The sequence below is a fragment of the Geospiza fortis genome, unplaced genomic scaffold (assembly GCF_000277835.1).
Source record: "Geospiza fortis unplaced genomic scaffold, GeoFor_1.0 scaffold138, whole genome shotgun sequence".
Lineage (NCBI taxonomy): Eukaryota > Metazoa > Chordata > Aves > Passeriformes > Thraupidae > Geospiza > Geospiza fortis.
In genome coordinates, this window is record NW_005054307.1 from 6952382 (window position 1) to 6967929 (window position 15548).

Here is a 15548-nt window from a genome sequence, read left to right on the forward strand (position 1 = left end):
AGGAATGCCATTGTTTTTTTGGCATTAATTAATGTTGACTGTTTGTTACAAAGTATCACCATAGAAGGGCTGTAATTATTCTGCTTCAAAAATGGGCTCCAGAGGATGGGACAGCTCTTTAAACTTTCATTCCAGCATGTGTAAAATCACCCTTTAAATTGGAAGCAATTCAGTGATTGGGGATTCTATATAACTGAGTAGCATATGAAAGAAGCCTCATCTTTTCCCCTTCTGCTCTGAGCAGGTCCTATTCCAGTGAGAGGCAGTGAGCCTTTTAATGAAAGTACCTTGTCTGATTCATCACACACTGCTGTCTAAAACTCATCCCCTTTGTTTACACTTGTGGTTGCCTTTTACGCAAACACTCCTACAGGAAATGTTCAGGATGAGTATTCCAACACCTGCCATGTAAAATAGGGACATTCCATTCTGCTCAGCAAAAAGAAAAACGAGTTGCAGATAGACAGAAACTTTGGGTGAAGGATGCAACTTGTGAGGGTGCATGGGATACTCCACAGAAGAGTAGGAGAAGCATTAGGAGATGCCAAAGGATTGTTGTGCTTTACAAAATATTAGCGTAGAAATAGAGCAGGAAGAGGAAAATAGGCAGGTTAAAAAAAAAACCAAAAATGTATAAAGCCTGTGTGTTAGTACAAATTTAGGGTCTATTTTAGTTTGCAAGGCTCTGTACTCTGTTGTTTTTATTTGATGACACAAATGAGTATATTTGTGGGTTTCCACTGAATTACTCTCTTTGGTTTTAGGAACTCCTATCACTCTAACAGAGGGCAACCTGCTTAAAGGTTTTTCTTTCTTCACATTGTAGCCAATGGAGGAAAAGCATGAGCTTCACAGAACGAGCTGCCAGTCATAAGTGTATGTTACCTCAGGATGCATGTGTTCTCTGAAGATATATTACTCTTGGTGTTTTCCTTCAGGTTGCATCTCACTTTGTTCCCCTTTACCAAGACAAAACCTGGCATCCATACTTTACCATGCTGGTGGGTTAGCCTGCCAGCAGTCAGACTCCCATCCAGGCACTTACTGATTTCTTCCATCTCAGCTATAGGAAGTAGAGAGCAACAAGGAGCAAGAAAGCTCATAGGCTGAGATAAGAGAGAAAACAGTCTTAATGCCGGTCAAGGTAGATACTTGCTAGTTCAAGCGATGGGCAAAAAAAGAACAGATATTCAAATAATACCTCCTCATGCCTTTTTCCAGGCTATACATCACTTCTGAATGTCCCCAGCCCAAGCAGCACAGGAGCAGCTCCTCTCTCCTACTCCTTCCTCCTCACTCTTTGTGCCTGCTGTACCCTCGGGTCATCTCCACAGGCTGCAGTTCCCTCAGGAGTATCTGCTATGTGGATAACTGCTCCACCGTGGACTGCTTTCTCTTTCTCCTCTCACTTCTCTTCCTCCTCTCTCACCTTGGTGTTTCCTGTGCAGTTTCTCACTCCCTTTCTTCTCTTCTCCTCTTTCGTTGGAGCTGAGCATGTCTGGCAGGGCACAGCCCCTGGTGTCCCCTGGCTGAGCCCCTGCAGTCCTGGCTGCTGCTCCTAGGCACTGACACTGAGACCAGCTCCCCAGTTTTTTTTGTCTTTGAGTAGATACTTGAATGTTTTGGGTGACAGCCATGCCATCCTCTTTTGAGTTAACCAGGCAGAGTCCTCCAGAGAATCTGGCAGGTCTTAAACAAGCAGTAAGTTGCTGCAGAAAATTAACAGGTATTTTTCTTGGTAGTCAAGATGGTGGGTGACTCTTAAAGGATCAGAGTGGTATTTGAAAGCCAATGGCTTGGAAGGGATTTATGGATCAGATGCTGAGGAGGTTTAAGAGGGGTCAGTGAAGCATAGAGTCAAGAGAGGGGCTAGGACAAGGTGGAGACAAAAATGTATAGGAAATCAGGGCTTTCTGTTCCTGCTGCCTGAGTCGGGAAACATGAGCCATGAGTACTGCCTTTGGCAGAGGCAGCAGAAGCAGCTGCTCAGCCTAGCCTAAGCCCAGCCCCATCCTCACTGATGACAGAGGAAGAATATGCAGGATATTTTTCTGAGTATTATTGAGACTCATGACGTAATATGGTGTAGCTTGAAAAGTTCATCAGAATTTGGTCCTGGCATTCAGGGCTGATAAATTCAGTAAATGTCAGACTGAACAATCATCATCAGTACCTTATATGATGGAACAAGCAGAGATGCAACATTTCCATAACAAATTTCACTCCTGTTTTCATTACGAGACTTTTACAAAATTAAAGCTACATATTTTTCTCTAAAGAAGTTGTAGTTGTTCGTTGCATCCCAAAATAGTTTTCAATTTTCAGTTTTCTGTTGAGTTACAGGTGAATATTTTATATTTGCACATCGATGGCATTGAAAATGTAACCAGAAAAAGAAAAAAAAAAGTAAGCCTGTGATTGTCTGAAAGTTATTGCAGTGGGATAATATGTGCATGTATCTTCAACTTGAGCAACAGCCAACTATCGTGATGGCAGAAATCTCTAATCTGAAACAACAGGCACATTCTGTGTCTTTGTTTGCCAACATACAATATCCGAAGAACACTGATAAACATCAGTAGAGGTTTGATCATGACTCATTAGAGCTTGTTCCTTCGATCTTTTAAGACACAAAGGTTTTTGTTTGTTGCATAGAATTGATCATTTTTCAGTTAGCTTTTGAAATATGATTGTCCCTGTAATTCCAAAGTGTGGTATGCCTATCTACCACAGAACATTTCTCAGGGAAAAACAGACATGGAAAAAACTAATCCTTGAGGCACATGAAGACTCTCCTGCAGTTATTTCTAGAACTTGGTAATTGAGGTAATACTGGGTATTCGTCACTAATAAAAATGGATGCATTTCCGTTAGATGAATGAAATTATCGTGATTTAATTAGGTAGTGATCTGGCTTGTGCATGTTTACAGCCTTTATCCAATTTGCTAGCAAAGGTTAGTAGCTTCTGATATTAGTTACAGTGTCAAAGAAGGCACAGATGCCAGACCCTGCCTTATGTTTCTTGCAAGTGGCTCACCAAGTGAATGAAATCATTTTCCAAAAGCAAGGCCTGATGGTTTTTGACTAGGCTTGCATGCATCACAAAATTTTAAGCTGCTGCGTTTGTTATTCTTTATTTAAAGTTCATAATAATAAGCCTATGTTGTGATTTTCGCTTCTGCTCTGACTTGCTGAGAATTTAAAACCGGGGAATCACAAAGAGCAAATAGTCTTTCTATATCCAAGTGCCCTTTTTTACATACACAAAACTTTGGGTTGTTCTTCCAGATAATTTTGAACTGAAATCTGTTAATACTGATCATAGAAAATAATAAGTGTAATCAACAGTCCAACTTGAATAGTGGAAAACAGTTTATATGGACTAACCATGAATTTCCTGGAAGAGGAGATATGGCACTTTTTTCCCTCCAGTTGCCCTTCTTCTTTCTAACACCTTTTAAATTTACACTTTCCCAGTTCACTTTTCTGCAACATGTTTTAATTTTTGTGTGTGAAGAGAACTTCTGTAAATGATATTATTTTTTTGAGTCCTGTGGGTAGAGAGGAAGATATACCAGTTTCCATTTTCAAATATTTTCTTTTTTTACCTGTGTCTGGAAGAAGACTCTGAATTTAGAACCTGAAGACATTGCTTGAATCTTGAAATGAGCAGAGCAGAATTTTGTTATGCTGAGCTTGAGGAAGAAAGCTGAAACAAAACCAGCATCAGTTGTTGGAAAAAATATTCTTGATATGTTTGGTAACTGCCTGAATGAGTTTACAGATGAATAGGATACATAAATGTCACCAGAAAGGGACTTGCCAGGGTCTACTGACTAATACTTCAGTTCTTTAAATAATTTTCTTACTTGATACTATGTCAACATGGAATAAAAAAGAAAAAAATTGGCCCAAATTCACTGAAACAACTAAGTTCATATTTAAAATAACCATATGCCTTAATGTTGTTGGCATGTTCTTCATGTCTGCAAGACTGATCCAAAGACTTTTGGGATTTGGCAAAAAAATGGCACAGAGTGACCAGATATTACATACAATAATTCTGCTGATGACTGAAACCTCCAGAGCTATAGCCCAAGTTCTTACAAATTTCTGAACTGAAAAAAAACCCTGTATGAATACAGGAGGATTCAATATAGTTTGTGTATTTCTTTTAAACAGCTGAAAAATTCTTTTAAAACTTCTTTTAAAGTCCAAACTGTATTATACCAGTTGCCAAAATTATCAGTTTCCAATTTTTTTCTGGGAAAGCAAAGGAAATAAAAGGCATCAGCTAGCAGGAAATGGAGTTCACCACCTTCCTTCAGAGGTGATAATAATTTAATACTGTCACAGCATCCATAATTTCATGGTAAAATCTCTGTAATTTGGGTCTTCAAATGGAAAATGATTGCTTTATGATCTGGCTGTATACAGAAATGGCCTTGTTTTATCAGAGGTCAGGTGAGAGCTTCCAAACCTAATATATATATATTGTGTAATATTTTCTATATAAATGATCAGGAAACATTACAAAAAAGGAATAATTTTGTATTAAATTACTTAGCAATATCTCTAAAGCCTACCTTAAAAATGCATCCAATTTAACCAATATTACCAAGCCCAATGTTTTGAGTGATTTTTATACCCATGTTCGGATATAATTCCTTTCAGTAGTATGCTTTGAATGTTTACTTGCAACATCCCCGAGTCCATAGAGAAGAACAAAAGCAACCAACCTCAAGCTATCCTTCCTCCCTTTTCTTTTTCATGCCATGCCCTTCTCCAAGATGATTTTGGTTGCTAACAACAGGATTGGAGGACACCCTGCTGCATGGTTTATGGAAAAGGCATATGTCACCAGCATACACAGAACTGCAGTTTCATGAGCTCAAGTCAATTGCATGCAGAAAAGAAACTTCTTTCTCCATTTTTTTTTCTTTCTTATTGCAGCATCTTCTTGTAACTGCCTGTTCTGCAAATATAATTTTCAAGTTGACAGTATCCTTCTAATTTGGAATGCAGGGGATTTCTAGTATTTGGTTTTGAGTCTGCTGGTTCATTCTTTTCACATTACTAAGATTGTCAAAACATGAGTAAGATAAAATAGTTTCTTCAGCTGTGGAAATGTCATGGAAGATTGTATCACTATAACAAAACAGAAAGAAGAATCAGAATTACTATTATTATTACACTGTTTTAGTGCTAAACTTTCATCTAAAGGTAATTTCTGTCCTATTCAGTAAATTCTATACCACAAGTTTTGCCAAGTGAACTTTTTCCCTCTATAACATTAAATAAAATTAAATTTGCCATTTAAGCAGTTTTTCTGTTTGAAACAGGTCATTGTGCCTGTTAAAATGAATGATAAAAATGCACTTCACCATGAAAGGGCAAAACATAAGCTAGTGAGAATACAAAATGGCATGTGGTTTGAAGTTAGGAGCAAAAACTGCTATGTATTTTTTCTTAGTTGGACAGCATTCTTTTGAAGTTGTCCAGAAATTTAGAAATATACTTTTGCTATTTTTTAAAGTATATTGATTAATCTTTATACTACTGTTAGTCAACCTCAGATAATTCAACTACAAACCATACATTAACTCGATAAGGACATTGGTTCAATTCCATTCATTCTACCAACATCCTGTCCATTTAATATTAATAGTTGGGTTTATCTCCTGTGCACGTATTTAAGTCAATGTTTAGTAAATTAGTTTTTCAGATTATGATAGGGGATTTACTTGTTTGCCTGCCACATTGTCTTGATAACTGCATATTGATTTCTTTATATATAGGATATGATGCTTCAGCTGTTTCGGGGACTGGATTTTCTGCATTCTCATCGTGTAGTGCATCGGGATCTGAAACCCCAGAATATCCTTGTAACCAGCAATGGGCAGATAAAGCTAGCTGATTTTGGCCTTGCACGACTCTACAGTTTTCAGATGGCTCTTACCTCAGTGGTAAGTTTCTGAAGGCTTTTATTTTTCCGTTAGCATAGCAGTGTGAACCATGTCTACAACTGAAGTTACTTGTGTCTCTGAAAACAATTGCTTTCCAGCCAGGATTGAACTTGTGGTGATTACCTTGTAATCAAGTAATCAGGTACTGACTACTGGCTCTAATTCCATCGTGACTGATTACAGAGGGATAAGTATGTGTTAGTTTTCTGAAACTCCCATCTGTTAAGCTTCTGTAGTGATACTGTCTTCCTGTGTAAATTAAGTCAGACAGGTATGGTTAAAGTTTCTGAAGTATCCATTTTAAGAAAAAGCTCTTGCTGAATCCCAGGTATTTTGCCTGAAAAAACCCCACAGATACTTGTGAAAATGCCATACCATCGTGCTCTGAATTTCCACCTCTATGAATATGCATTCAGTGCTTCCTTCCCTATGTTACTGAATGATTCCAAATAGGGTTGTGCTGGAGGAAGCTCAAGTGGACCTGGGAGCCGAAATCACAGCTGTTTCCCGAGCCAGCTGTTAAAGAGGACCCCCAGTATCACCAGGTCTCCTGCCACTGTTCCCCCTCTCCCACCAGCTCTCTTGGTTGTCCTTGGCTCAGACATGAGCTCACTTTTAGATTAAGCTCTCTCCTCCATTAATGCTGGAGAACCCCTGCTAGCTCCTTGCTTTTTGACCCCATTTCCACGCCTGCTGGCCCTGACCCCAGAATCAGCTCCTGTAGCTTGGCACAGCATCTCTGGAGCATATTGAGAAGCTGCCATGCTGTGTGCATGTTGGGTATCTCTATGGTTTGTTGCCTGCTCATGATTTTTTTGGTTTTTTTTTTCTATTTTGAGTATCCCGACTGCCGTGACAGTAACTCTCACAATAAAGACAGAAAAGACAGAACTACTGAAAAGAGAAACTAAAAGGATCCACTTTGCATTTTACACCATACTGTAAAAATTACCTGGCTCATATTGATAAGAATTCGTTCTCATTGTTAGTTTGTGCAAGGGTCTTCCCATTGTCATGTGATGCAGCTATGGCCATCTGCCTTCAGGGTGAACGAAGGCAGGAAGCAACAGAAAATTACATCATCTTGTTGAGCATCGGGAAGTATCCTTGTCACATAAAACATATGTAAACCTGTGTTTTAAGGCTGGTTTTTTTCATTGCCTGTAGAATGTAGTCTAATCCAAAGGTGAAAAAATCTGGATGCTGGGAAGATTGGTCGTGTAACTCAAAGCAGAAGAAAAGGAGAGAAAGGTTCTTTCCGAATTGCTCTTATTTTGTTTCCCAGCTACCAGTCAGTAGCAGCTTCAGTGATTGTTTCTGTTGATGCATAAAATCATTTAAGCCAAAATGCAGAATGCTACAAGGTTTTCAGAAGGACATTTTTGAAAAGTTCTGCATGAAATGAGGAAAAAATATGTACAAAACTGAGCAGGAGTTTTTCCATGACCATGTAGCCTTCTTAGGAAGGAAGTTTAAAACACCAGAAATCTACCACAGCAAAAGAGAATTTTGCCAGGATTGCTTTGTAAAGTATGTGCATTTGCTCAAATATCTGATACTTGTCTGCTAGAAATCATGTTAAAACCCGTGAGCAGGTACTCTTGGTGCTGCTGTGAACCAAGAGATGTTCAGCCTAAGGGATTATGCACATTCAAGTTTGTACTGTGTTCAGATAAGCATCCAAGTGTCATTGCAGATAAGCTAAGGAGTATTAAAATAGTTGGATTATTCTGTGATCAGGGATAAATCAAGTATATGGTAGTAGATGTAAGTTAAAAAAAAGACAAAACCAGCTATGACATTGGTCTTCTTAAGTTAAAAAGTTAATAGTTTCAAAGTTAAGTTAAAAGTTAATAAGTATTTTAAAACAGTTTTCAACATCTTTGAAATAAACTTGTGTCTGAGTATGTAGGAAACTATAGGGGTGCGTTGCTTAGAATGTGATAAATGTGGTATAGTTTTAAATGTCAATCTTCACTGCTACAAAGTGATTGCGGGTTAGAAACTTGTATTACATGTGTTTTAGCTGTCAGTTTTCCTCTTCTGATTTTAACTTCCACCTTTGGCTATTTGCTTAGGTGTAGAAATGCTGCTTTGTTTTTACCTCCATTGAAACCTAGTAGAGGAAACACTGCTAAACAAAACAGCTCCAAACCCCTAAACTTCTGGTTTTTAAACATAAAGACATTCTTGACTTTACTATTCCAAAAATAGTCTAAACTGCAGTTATTCACCAGGCAGGAAGTAAACTTTCATGGACTTCAGCAAGACCAGCTTGTTTTGAAGCGTTTGCAGAAAAAAAGTATTGCATTATAAAAGACAGAATATACATGTACATATATCAACTGATAAAAGTCAAAGCTTGCAAAGATTTGCTTTGGAGAGTGATAGTGCAGACAGCCCAGTGATAAAAGACTATCACTGTGATCTATACAAGGGCTCTGCAGCGTTTCCTTCAGAGGAGAAGCTTACTGCAAGATAAACTACAAGAATCATCTTTTGAAGTATCAGACCATTCCCAAGATGCATCCTCATTCATTGCTCACAAAGAAACTCTTCAGATGGGAAAAAAAGAGCTTGCCATGAAAGTAGCCCAGTAAAAACTGATCCAGCCCAAGTGCTGTGGGTGCAGCAAGTGGTAACTTCAAAGCAGTCTCTCTCTAACAGCTGGTTATTTACACGATGCTGAAGAATCCTTCTGGCAGATGGGTAGTTCAGGCATATTGCTGTCATTTAAAGAAACCTCTTGATATTTCTGTCAGTGAATGAATGAATGAATAAAAGATTGAAACTAAGGTTACACAGGCTGGGGGGGCAGGGTGGAGATCACTGCTCCCAGCTGTGTTCAGACTGAGAGCTGATACCAGGCTGAAATAACAGCACTAGGAAGAATGAGGTTGGGCGGGGGTGTCTGAGCTGGTGGAGGGCAGGGCATGCTTTTGGTTTCATGCAAAGTTAGACTCTTTTCCAAGTGTTGATCTTGGCCCTTGGGGAAATTTTGAATAGGCTTGTGATAACAGAGAAGCTCCATAGGACAGAGGAGGTAGATTGATGTGACTGTAATTTTAGAGTTGGATAGCAAAAGCTAATGAACTGTCACATATTTCCTGGTGCAGAAAAATGGGCACTCAGTTCTAACGTTGTCTAAGCAAAGGAGCAGTTGGGTGTCTGGAAAATCTGAAGTTATGTTATCAAAAAGGAATAATCCATTTATCTATTTATGATGACTTTTGACTGCATTGAAGAAAGGAAATGAAGCTGAATCATGGCATACAGGAATGTTAAGTGAGATAAGTGCATGCAGTTGTGATCAGAGCATCTAGGTGGAGCTGGGGCTATCCAGCTCTTAAAACCTGGCCTGTATCAGAATCTTGAGTGAAACTGGCAAATGTTAGTGTTTGTAACACACTCATAATACTTTCTTTGAAAACATGCATGCTTTACCTTAGATGTCAGCACACTGAAGGGTTTTTTTCCCCATGAAATGGCAACAAAATTGGTTTATGTCTTCCTTTTTTTAAAAAAAAAACGCTTGTTTTCAGATTTACCCAACACAGAAGGGAGAATTGATCACTTTTTCTGCTGATGCTGTAAGTTGTTGAGTACTAGACCCAACTAAATAAATTTTCTGAAAAGAGAGGACACAAAATATTCTGCAGTTACTTTCAGTAAAGAATTTTAGATTATGCTAGTATTTTATTTGAGTATTTCTTCAGGATAAAAACTTTCCATCCATTTCTGGCAGTTGCTTCAGCGCAAATGATTTACATGTCACATCATGCAAGAACTTGGATTTCATTTTGTTGGTGTAGTAGCAAGGGAGCATAAAATAATTTTCACTAACAGGGCTTACTCTGTAAAAACAAATATGTAAGTTAGTTACAGCAACAAACCCAAAAAATGACAGAAAAACTCTCTTCCAAAAAGGAATGAGTGCTTCTCTGTTTCTTTCCCACTGTTGCACTGTTGTTTTCCAGTAAATGCTCTCCGTTAGTAAATAATCTAAATGTAAATGGTTGTCTGAGGCAATATGATTGATGAGAGCACAGACAAAAATTTTTTTTTGCTTTGCCTCGTTTTTTGTCTTTTTTTTTCCTCTTTTTTTACGGCCACCTCTTCCAAGTCTCTTGCAGTGCAGTTTTAACCTGAGATCCATTGAGGATCCCTAAATGGACCTGATTCAGCAATCTATTTAAAGCTTCCAGTTACCATCAGACATCAGAGACCCATGGAAATTAAGCAACCACCTGCCACTGGTTAAACTAAGTATGAAGAGTGTCCTATTGAAATAAGTACAAATCAGTACAGTGATATTTGATTTTACCTCGTGCATGGTTTAAGAAGATCGTAACTGTTCCCCCTCTGACTGGTGGATGTTGCACTGTTTTGATGTGCCCTTCACTGTCGTGGGGAAGCATGTCACCTGAGATCAGGGCCCTCATCTCCAGTTCTTTCATTATGGTGCATTTGTCTAATCCACACAAATGTCCCTGAAAAGGAAAATGAGACACAGGCAGGCATCCAGTAGATCAAAATAAGTGGGTTTGAGCTTGTCAGTGCTGCTTCTGAGAGTTTGTGGTTATTTAGAAATGCAGTAAGATCAAAATTGTCTTATTTAAGGAAAATCTGTCTTCCCTACTAATACACAGTTCTGCATGAAAAGTCCATGTGTCTGGCTTTATGAAAAAAATTAATGAATTTTTCGGATATTTTAACATCTGGTGGGATCTTTATTGCATCCTCCCAACACCCTCTAGGAAGGTTATTTCCATCACATAAAATGAGTCATTTATCTCTGGAGTCATCTTAAGAACAAAAATCATTATCAGCATGTTGACTGTAAGGTCTGCAGATAACTAAAAACATTTTAAGATATATTTATGATGCCTTGAGTCAGATGAGATTTTCACTAAAAAGACCCAAATTTATATCAAAATAACGATGACAAAACAGATCGTTCAGTGTCACAATATTAATCAAAGGGCAGTATGGAAATAAACATTAACAAAGTTAGGAAATCAGAAGTTTCTTATTCATGTACATTATAATCATATAAGATAATTTTCAAAAACAACTTAATTTTTGTTGCCCATCAAAAGAACCTTTAAATTTTTAAGACTTGTCTGGAAGAGTTGTACTAGCTGCTCTCACAGAGACAGAGGATTTATGACAAGGTTGTTACTTCTAGAGACGTGTTCTAGAAATAATCTACAGGTGCTGTTTCACAGTGTAAGTAGATGTAACATTTCTACTGCTGCTGAAAGGGTGACCCTGATTTTGACTGCACACTTCCACCAGTTCCCTTTCTTTGGCATTACTGGTTGCTCCCTTGCAGTCTGACTGAAAATGAACTCTGTATAAAGTAGTTACTAATTTCCAGGTGGCTTAGTAGATGCAAATCACTGCATGGCCACAAGACTGAAAGCCCTGACACATGTGAGGGGGAGCAGAAAGATGGGGTCATCCACTCCCTGGACACCACCATCTTAGATTTGGTGGAGTCAGTTCTGAAACCACATCTGAAGTGTTCAGCTGAGGCCTCGAATAACTAAAGTAACTCAAAGGCAGAAGTGTTTTTCAAAACTTTGCAGCTTGTGCTGATTTACCCTGTTCTGAAAGTGTTAGATGAACCAGCCAGCTGGTTCATTTAAGGCTATTATTGTATCAGACTGTAACAAAACTTCTAAGGGCATCTGTATCAGTGTTTGAAGTATTTTTTACCCCCACAGTGCCAAGACCTGCATTCAGCACTCTGTGCTGTTCCTCTGCAGCTGATGCCAGGACTCACCCCTGAGACCTGTCAGGAATGCAGGGAATGCAGCCCTCTGCTCTGATTCAGACCCAGGTTTATCATGAACCACAAAAAGCCTATCTTTTAATCTTTCAAAGAAAGTAAATTATTTCACAGTAAACAAGCAAATTGGCTTCACATGAGAATATTTTCTGTGCCCTTTTCCAGAAAACCCCTTTCCAGAGCTGCAGAGATTAGAATTTATGATATGTGAGGACAGAGGTTGTCCACACTGAGCTGAGCATGTTTTGCAACCCTGCAGCTGCACCAGTGCAAGCCTGCAGAATAAATTTACCTCATCCTGGTTAAAAAAAAAAAAAAAAGGAAAATAGGGGCAACTTTGAGCACAGTTTATATCAGAACAAAGGAAGTTTCTACTGGGGTGGACCAAAGGTTAACTATGTGCTCTATCAAAAGGTAATGTTTAAGAGAGGATGCTCAGGAGGGAGAGAAGATAAAGCTCTCAACAGTCAGAAATGTAGCAATTTCTAATGCTAGATCTTGTATCTAGATCATTGCCTATCAAAATTACTGAAGTACCCATCTTTCATAAACTAATCTGCTTACTTTTTGAACCATTTCTACTTTGAGATGCAGTTTACTTCAGCACTATGAGAAAGGCTTTTTATTTTGTTTTAAATCTGACACCTGGTATTACTTAGGTTCCTCTTAATTCTGCTTTTCTGAGGCATTGCCTTTTCACCTCAGGGTGAAATTTGGTGTCATTTTGCAACAGCACAGTTCCATTGGTGCAAGAAAAATGTACTCAGTGGAAATAGGCCTTCACATGTTGATGTTAAGATAAAATAGCATGCTTCTCTTCTCTTCTCTTCTCTTCTCTTCTCTTCTCTTCTCTTCTCTTCTCTTCTCTTCTCTTCTCTTCTCTTCTCTTCTCTTTCTGCTTTCTCCTTCACTTAGTAAGATACAGTAGATGTTAGTAATGGTTCAGTACTGCATTAGAAGTTTCAAAGAAATATCTGGTGAACAGACTGTAGGATGTAGAACTGACTTTAAAAGGAGCAGGCCATGCTCAGTCTGCTAAAAAAATCGGGGCAGAGGTTGTAAAAGAGAGAAAGGAAGGGAAAAAATCACTGCTGCCTATTTTCTCTATGTTATAAAAGAGCATCCTGCTTTTGTGTGACCATACTTCTGTCTCCTGTTTTCAGATGTAAAAATATGTGGTGCATTTCCCCCACCCAGTGATTTACATCTTCTTTGTACTATTTTTCCGTTGATTCTAGTGGCTCTGTTTTTACATCTACTCCCAGAGATAATTGAGTGGGCTGGATTGTAAAAACAATTTGATTATTTGACAAGGTCTCTCCCTGTGTATTTACAAAACTGTTCCCACATAATTTCAAACCATCCTGAAACACTAAAATACAGCCTCAGGTTATGTTCTTATCAGAGCACATAGAATAAGCAGGCATGGGCCTGTTTGGTACTTGAATGTGAGACATCCAAATCAAGAGGAGCAGACCAAGTAGCAAACTGTCCTTGGAACTCCTGCTACTCCAGAGTGAAGGCAGGTGTCCATACAGTGCTGACAGAAGTGCTCTTAGGGCTTAATGTGTAATAAAAATGAGTTGTTGGCACTTTTTTGCAGTGGCAGAGAAGTAACTGTAAATGTTCTCTTCACGCTGGCCAAAGTCCGGCTGTAGGAGGCTTTTCTAATTGAGAATTCCCTTGTACAGGTACAGCCCAGGAAATTCCTCTTAGCCTAACAATATTTAGTAGTTATTCAGCATTGCTGGTGTGGAATTCTTGAGCTCAGAAGAAGAGCTGAGAAATCATCTAGTCCAGTGAAACAAGTAAGATTGTTCTCTGTTGCATTTGTAATGTTTTGCCCATAACTTTAATGTGCCCAGAAATAGGGTTTTCATCATTTCCCATGGGAGCATGTTCAAAAACCTCTATATAATCACTTTCAGATCACTTTTTCCTTGATGTCCAGCCTTGAATGTCCCATTCTTAATTTAACTGCGTTATATTCCTTGTTATTGTAGGCTAAATGGTAGCAGATGACCAGTGCCTTGTATTTGCATTGAAGAGGTCAGTTACCTATAGCTGTAATACATTAATCCTTGCAAAATGTGGTGAGATAAGTAATTTGATAAATAGTGGAAGTATATTAGCCTTAGATTTTCCAGATTTCAGTAAATTACAGGGCACCAAAGAATTCAACTAGATTTCTCTAGATTTCCCATTTTTAGCATTTCAGTGGATAAATCCAGAGGAAGATATGTTACACTAAAAGATTTACTGAGCTACAAGATTAATTCCTCAGTTTTGGGACCTTACAAATGGCTTGGTAGCAAACTGCAGAGTTCACATATGGACTATGAGTTATCATTTAGATGCAGGAAAAGAGCATATGAAAATGTAGACTGTTACATGTAGGATAATTTATAAGAAATAATAAAATACTGATGCCACAACACAAATTGGTTGATCAGACCTCATCTAGAATACTGTAAGCTGCTCAGTTTCTCTGTGGCTGAGAGATGGTTTTGGACAGGACCAGTCATGGGAAGGACAGATTTCTGTGTAACAATCAAGGGACACTCTGTGAGACAAGAAGAATCTGAATTACTTTAACAAAATGAATCATAACAGTAAATACAATTGATGCCTAAAAACATCATCAAGGACCCAGATAGGGAGAGCATGTTAAAAAAAAACAGTGATGGCATGAGAACTAGTTAGTTTAAAGTAACTTATATAACTTCAAATAAATAATTTTGTCAGGAAGTTAGAAAACAAGTAGTGAGATTCTGAAACATCCTACAGTAGGGCCACTGCAGGCAAGAAATATAAATAACTTTGAGAGGGAGCATGGCAAATTTCTGTGATGCAAGTTGGCAAATTTTGATAACTGTGGTAGTCTGTTCCAGTTCCATATCTCTGTATTTGCCCCTTCAAGATTTGATGTGCATTATATAGCCAGCTTTTTCAGAAATGCACTTCATGAGCTCCACTCGTCATGGAAACAGCTGTCAGCAGGCCAGAGGGATTGGCATAAATGTCAAAGCCAAATTCATTTTCCAAAGAAAGAACTCATGAAACTTTATTAAGATGAGACAGAGCAAATAATGGAGATGGTCTTCAAAACCAGAGGAGGCTTACAATTTAAATAAGGGCTAAGAAAGAACAACAAATTAAAATGAGGTGTAAAAGAGAGACCCTTGACTAAAGAAGCAAAAATACAACCTGAAAGTCTCACAGGTAGGGATGAAAGATGATCTGAAAGCAAGAATTGAATCCTTCTTGGGACAGCAAGTTGAAAAAATTCCAGATGGAGTGGGAAGTCTGGTTACAATGTTCCCCATCTGGAAATGGGATGATCCTGACAAGTCACTTCAATAAATGACAACTAACCTGGTCAGACCTTCCATGAAACCAGGGATGCCAGAAAAGCTTGGATAAACTTGGAAGTCATTAACAAAAATAACCTTCAAAAAGGACTTGAGCAGAAAAATCAGCACACACAAGTAAGCAGGAACATAGACTACTGTGGAAGTAAATACCTGGACCTAAAAATGAACTCATCAGAAGATTGTTTATAATTTTGTTACTTTTTTGTGCATCCTGTAGACTTACATTTTCCCAGCTCAAATAATAGAAATGCCTAGTGAAGATCCCAGGGAAGGTAATTTCAGCATTGTACACTATATGTGTGGTGAGGAAAAGGAACAGAAAGGAGACTTCTGGTAACTTTTCTAAAGCAGCCCAGCTCTGTCAGCCCTTGAGCATTTATACTTGGCCTCAGCTGCTCAGGTCCACTGTAAGG

General features: G+C 38.4%; 1 protein-coding gene across 1 annotated transcript in view; it reads left to right on the forward strand.

Annotated features, from left to right (window-relative positions):
* Nucleotides 1-15548, forward strand: part of CDK6 (cyclin dependent kinase 6) — a 136782-nt gene that overhangs the window by 50221 nt on the left and 71013 nt on the right. Inside the window, exon 4 of the mRNA XM_005418576.3 lies at nt 5800-5967. Coding sequence (XP_005418633.1) covers nt 5800-5967 — 168 coding nt within the window. The remainder of the gene's footprint in view (nt 1-5799; nt 5968-15548) is intronic.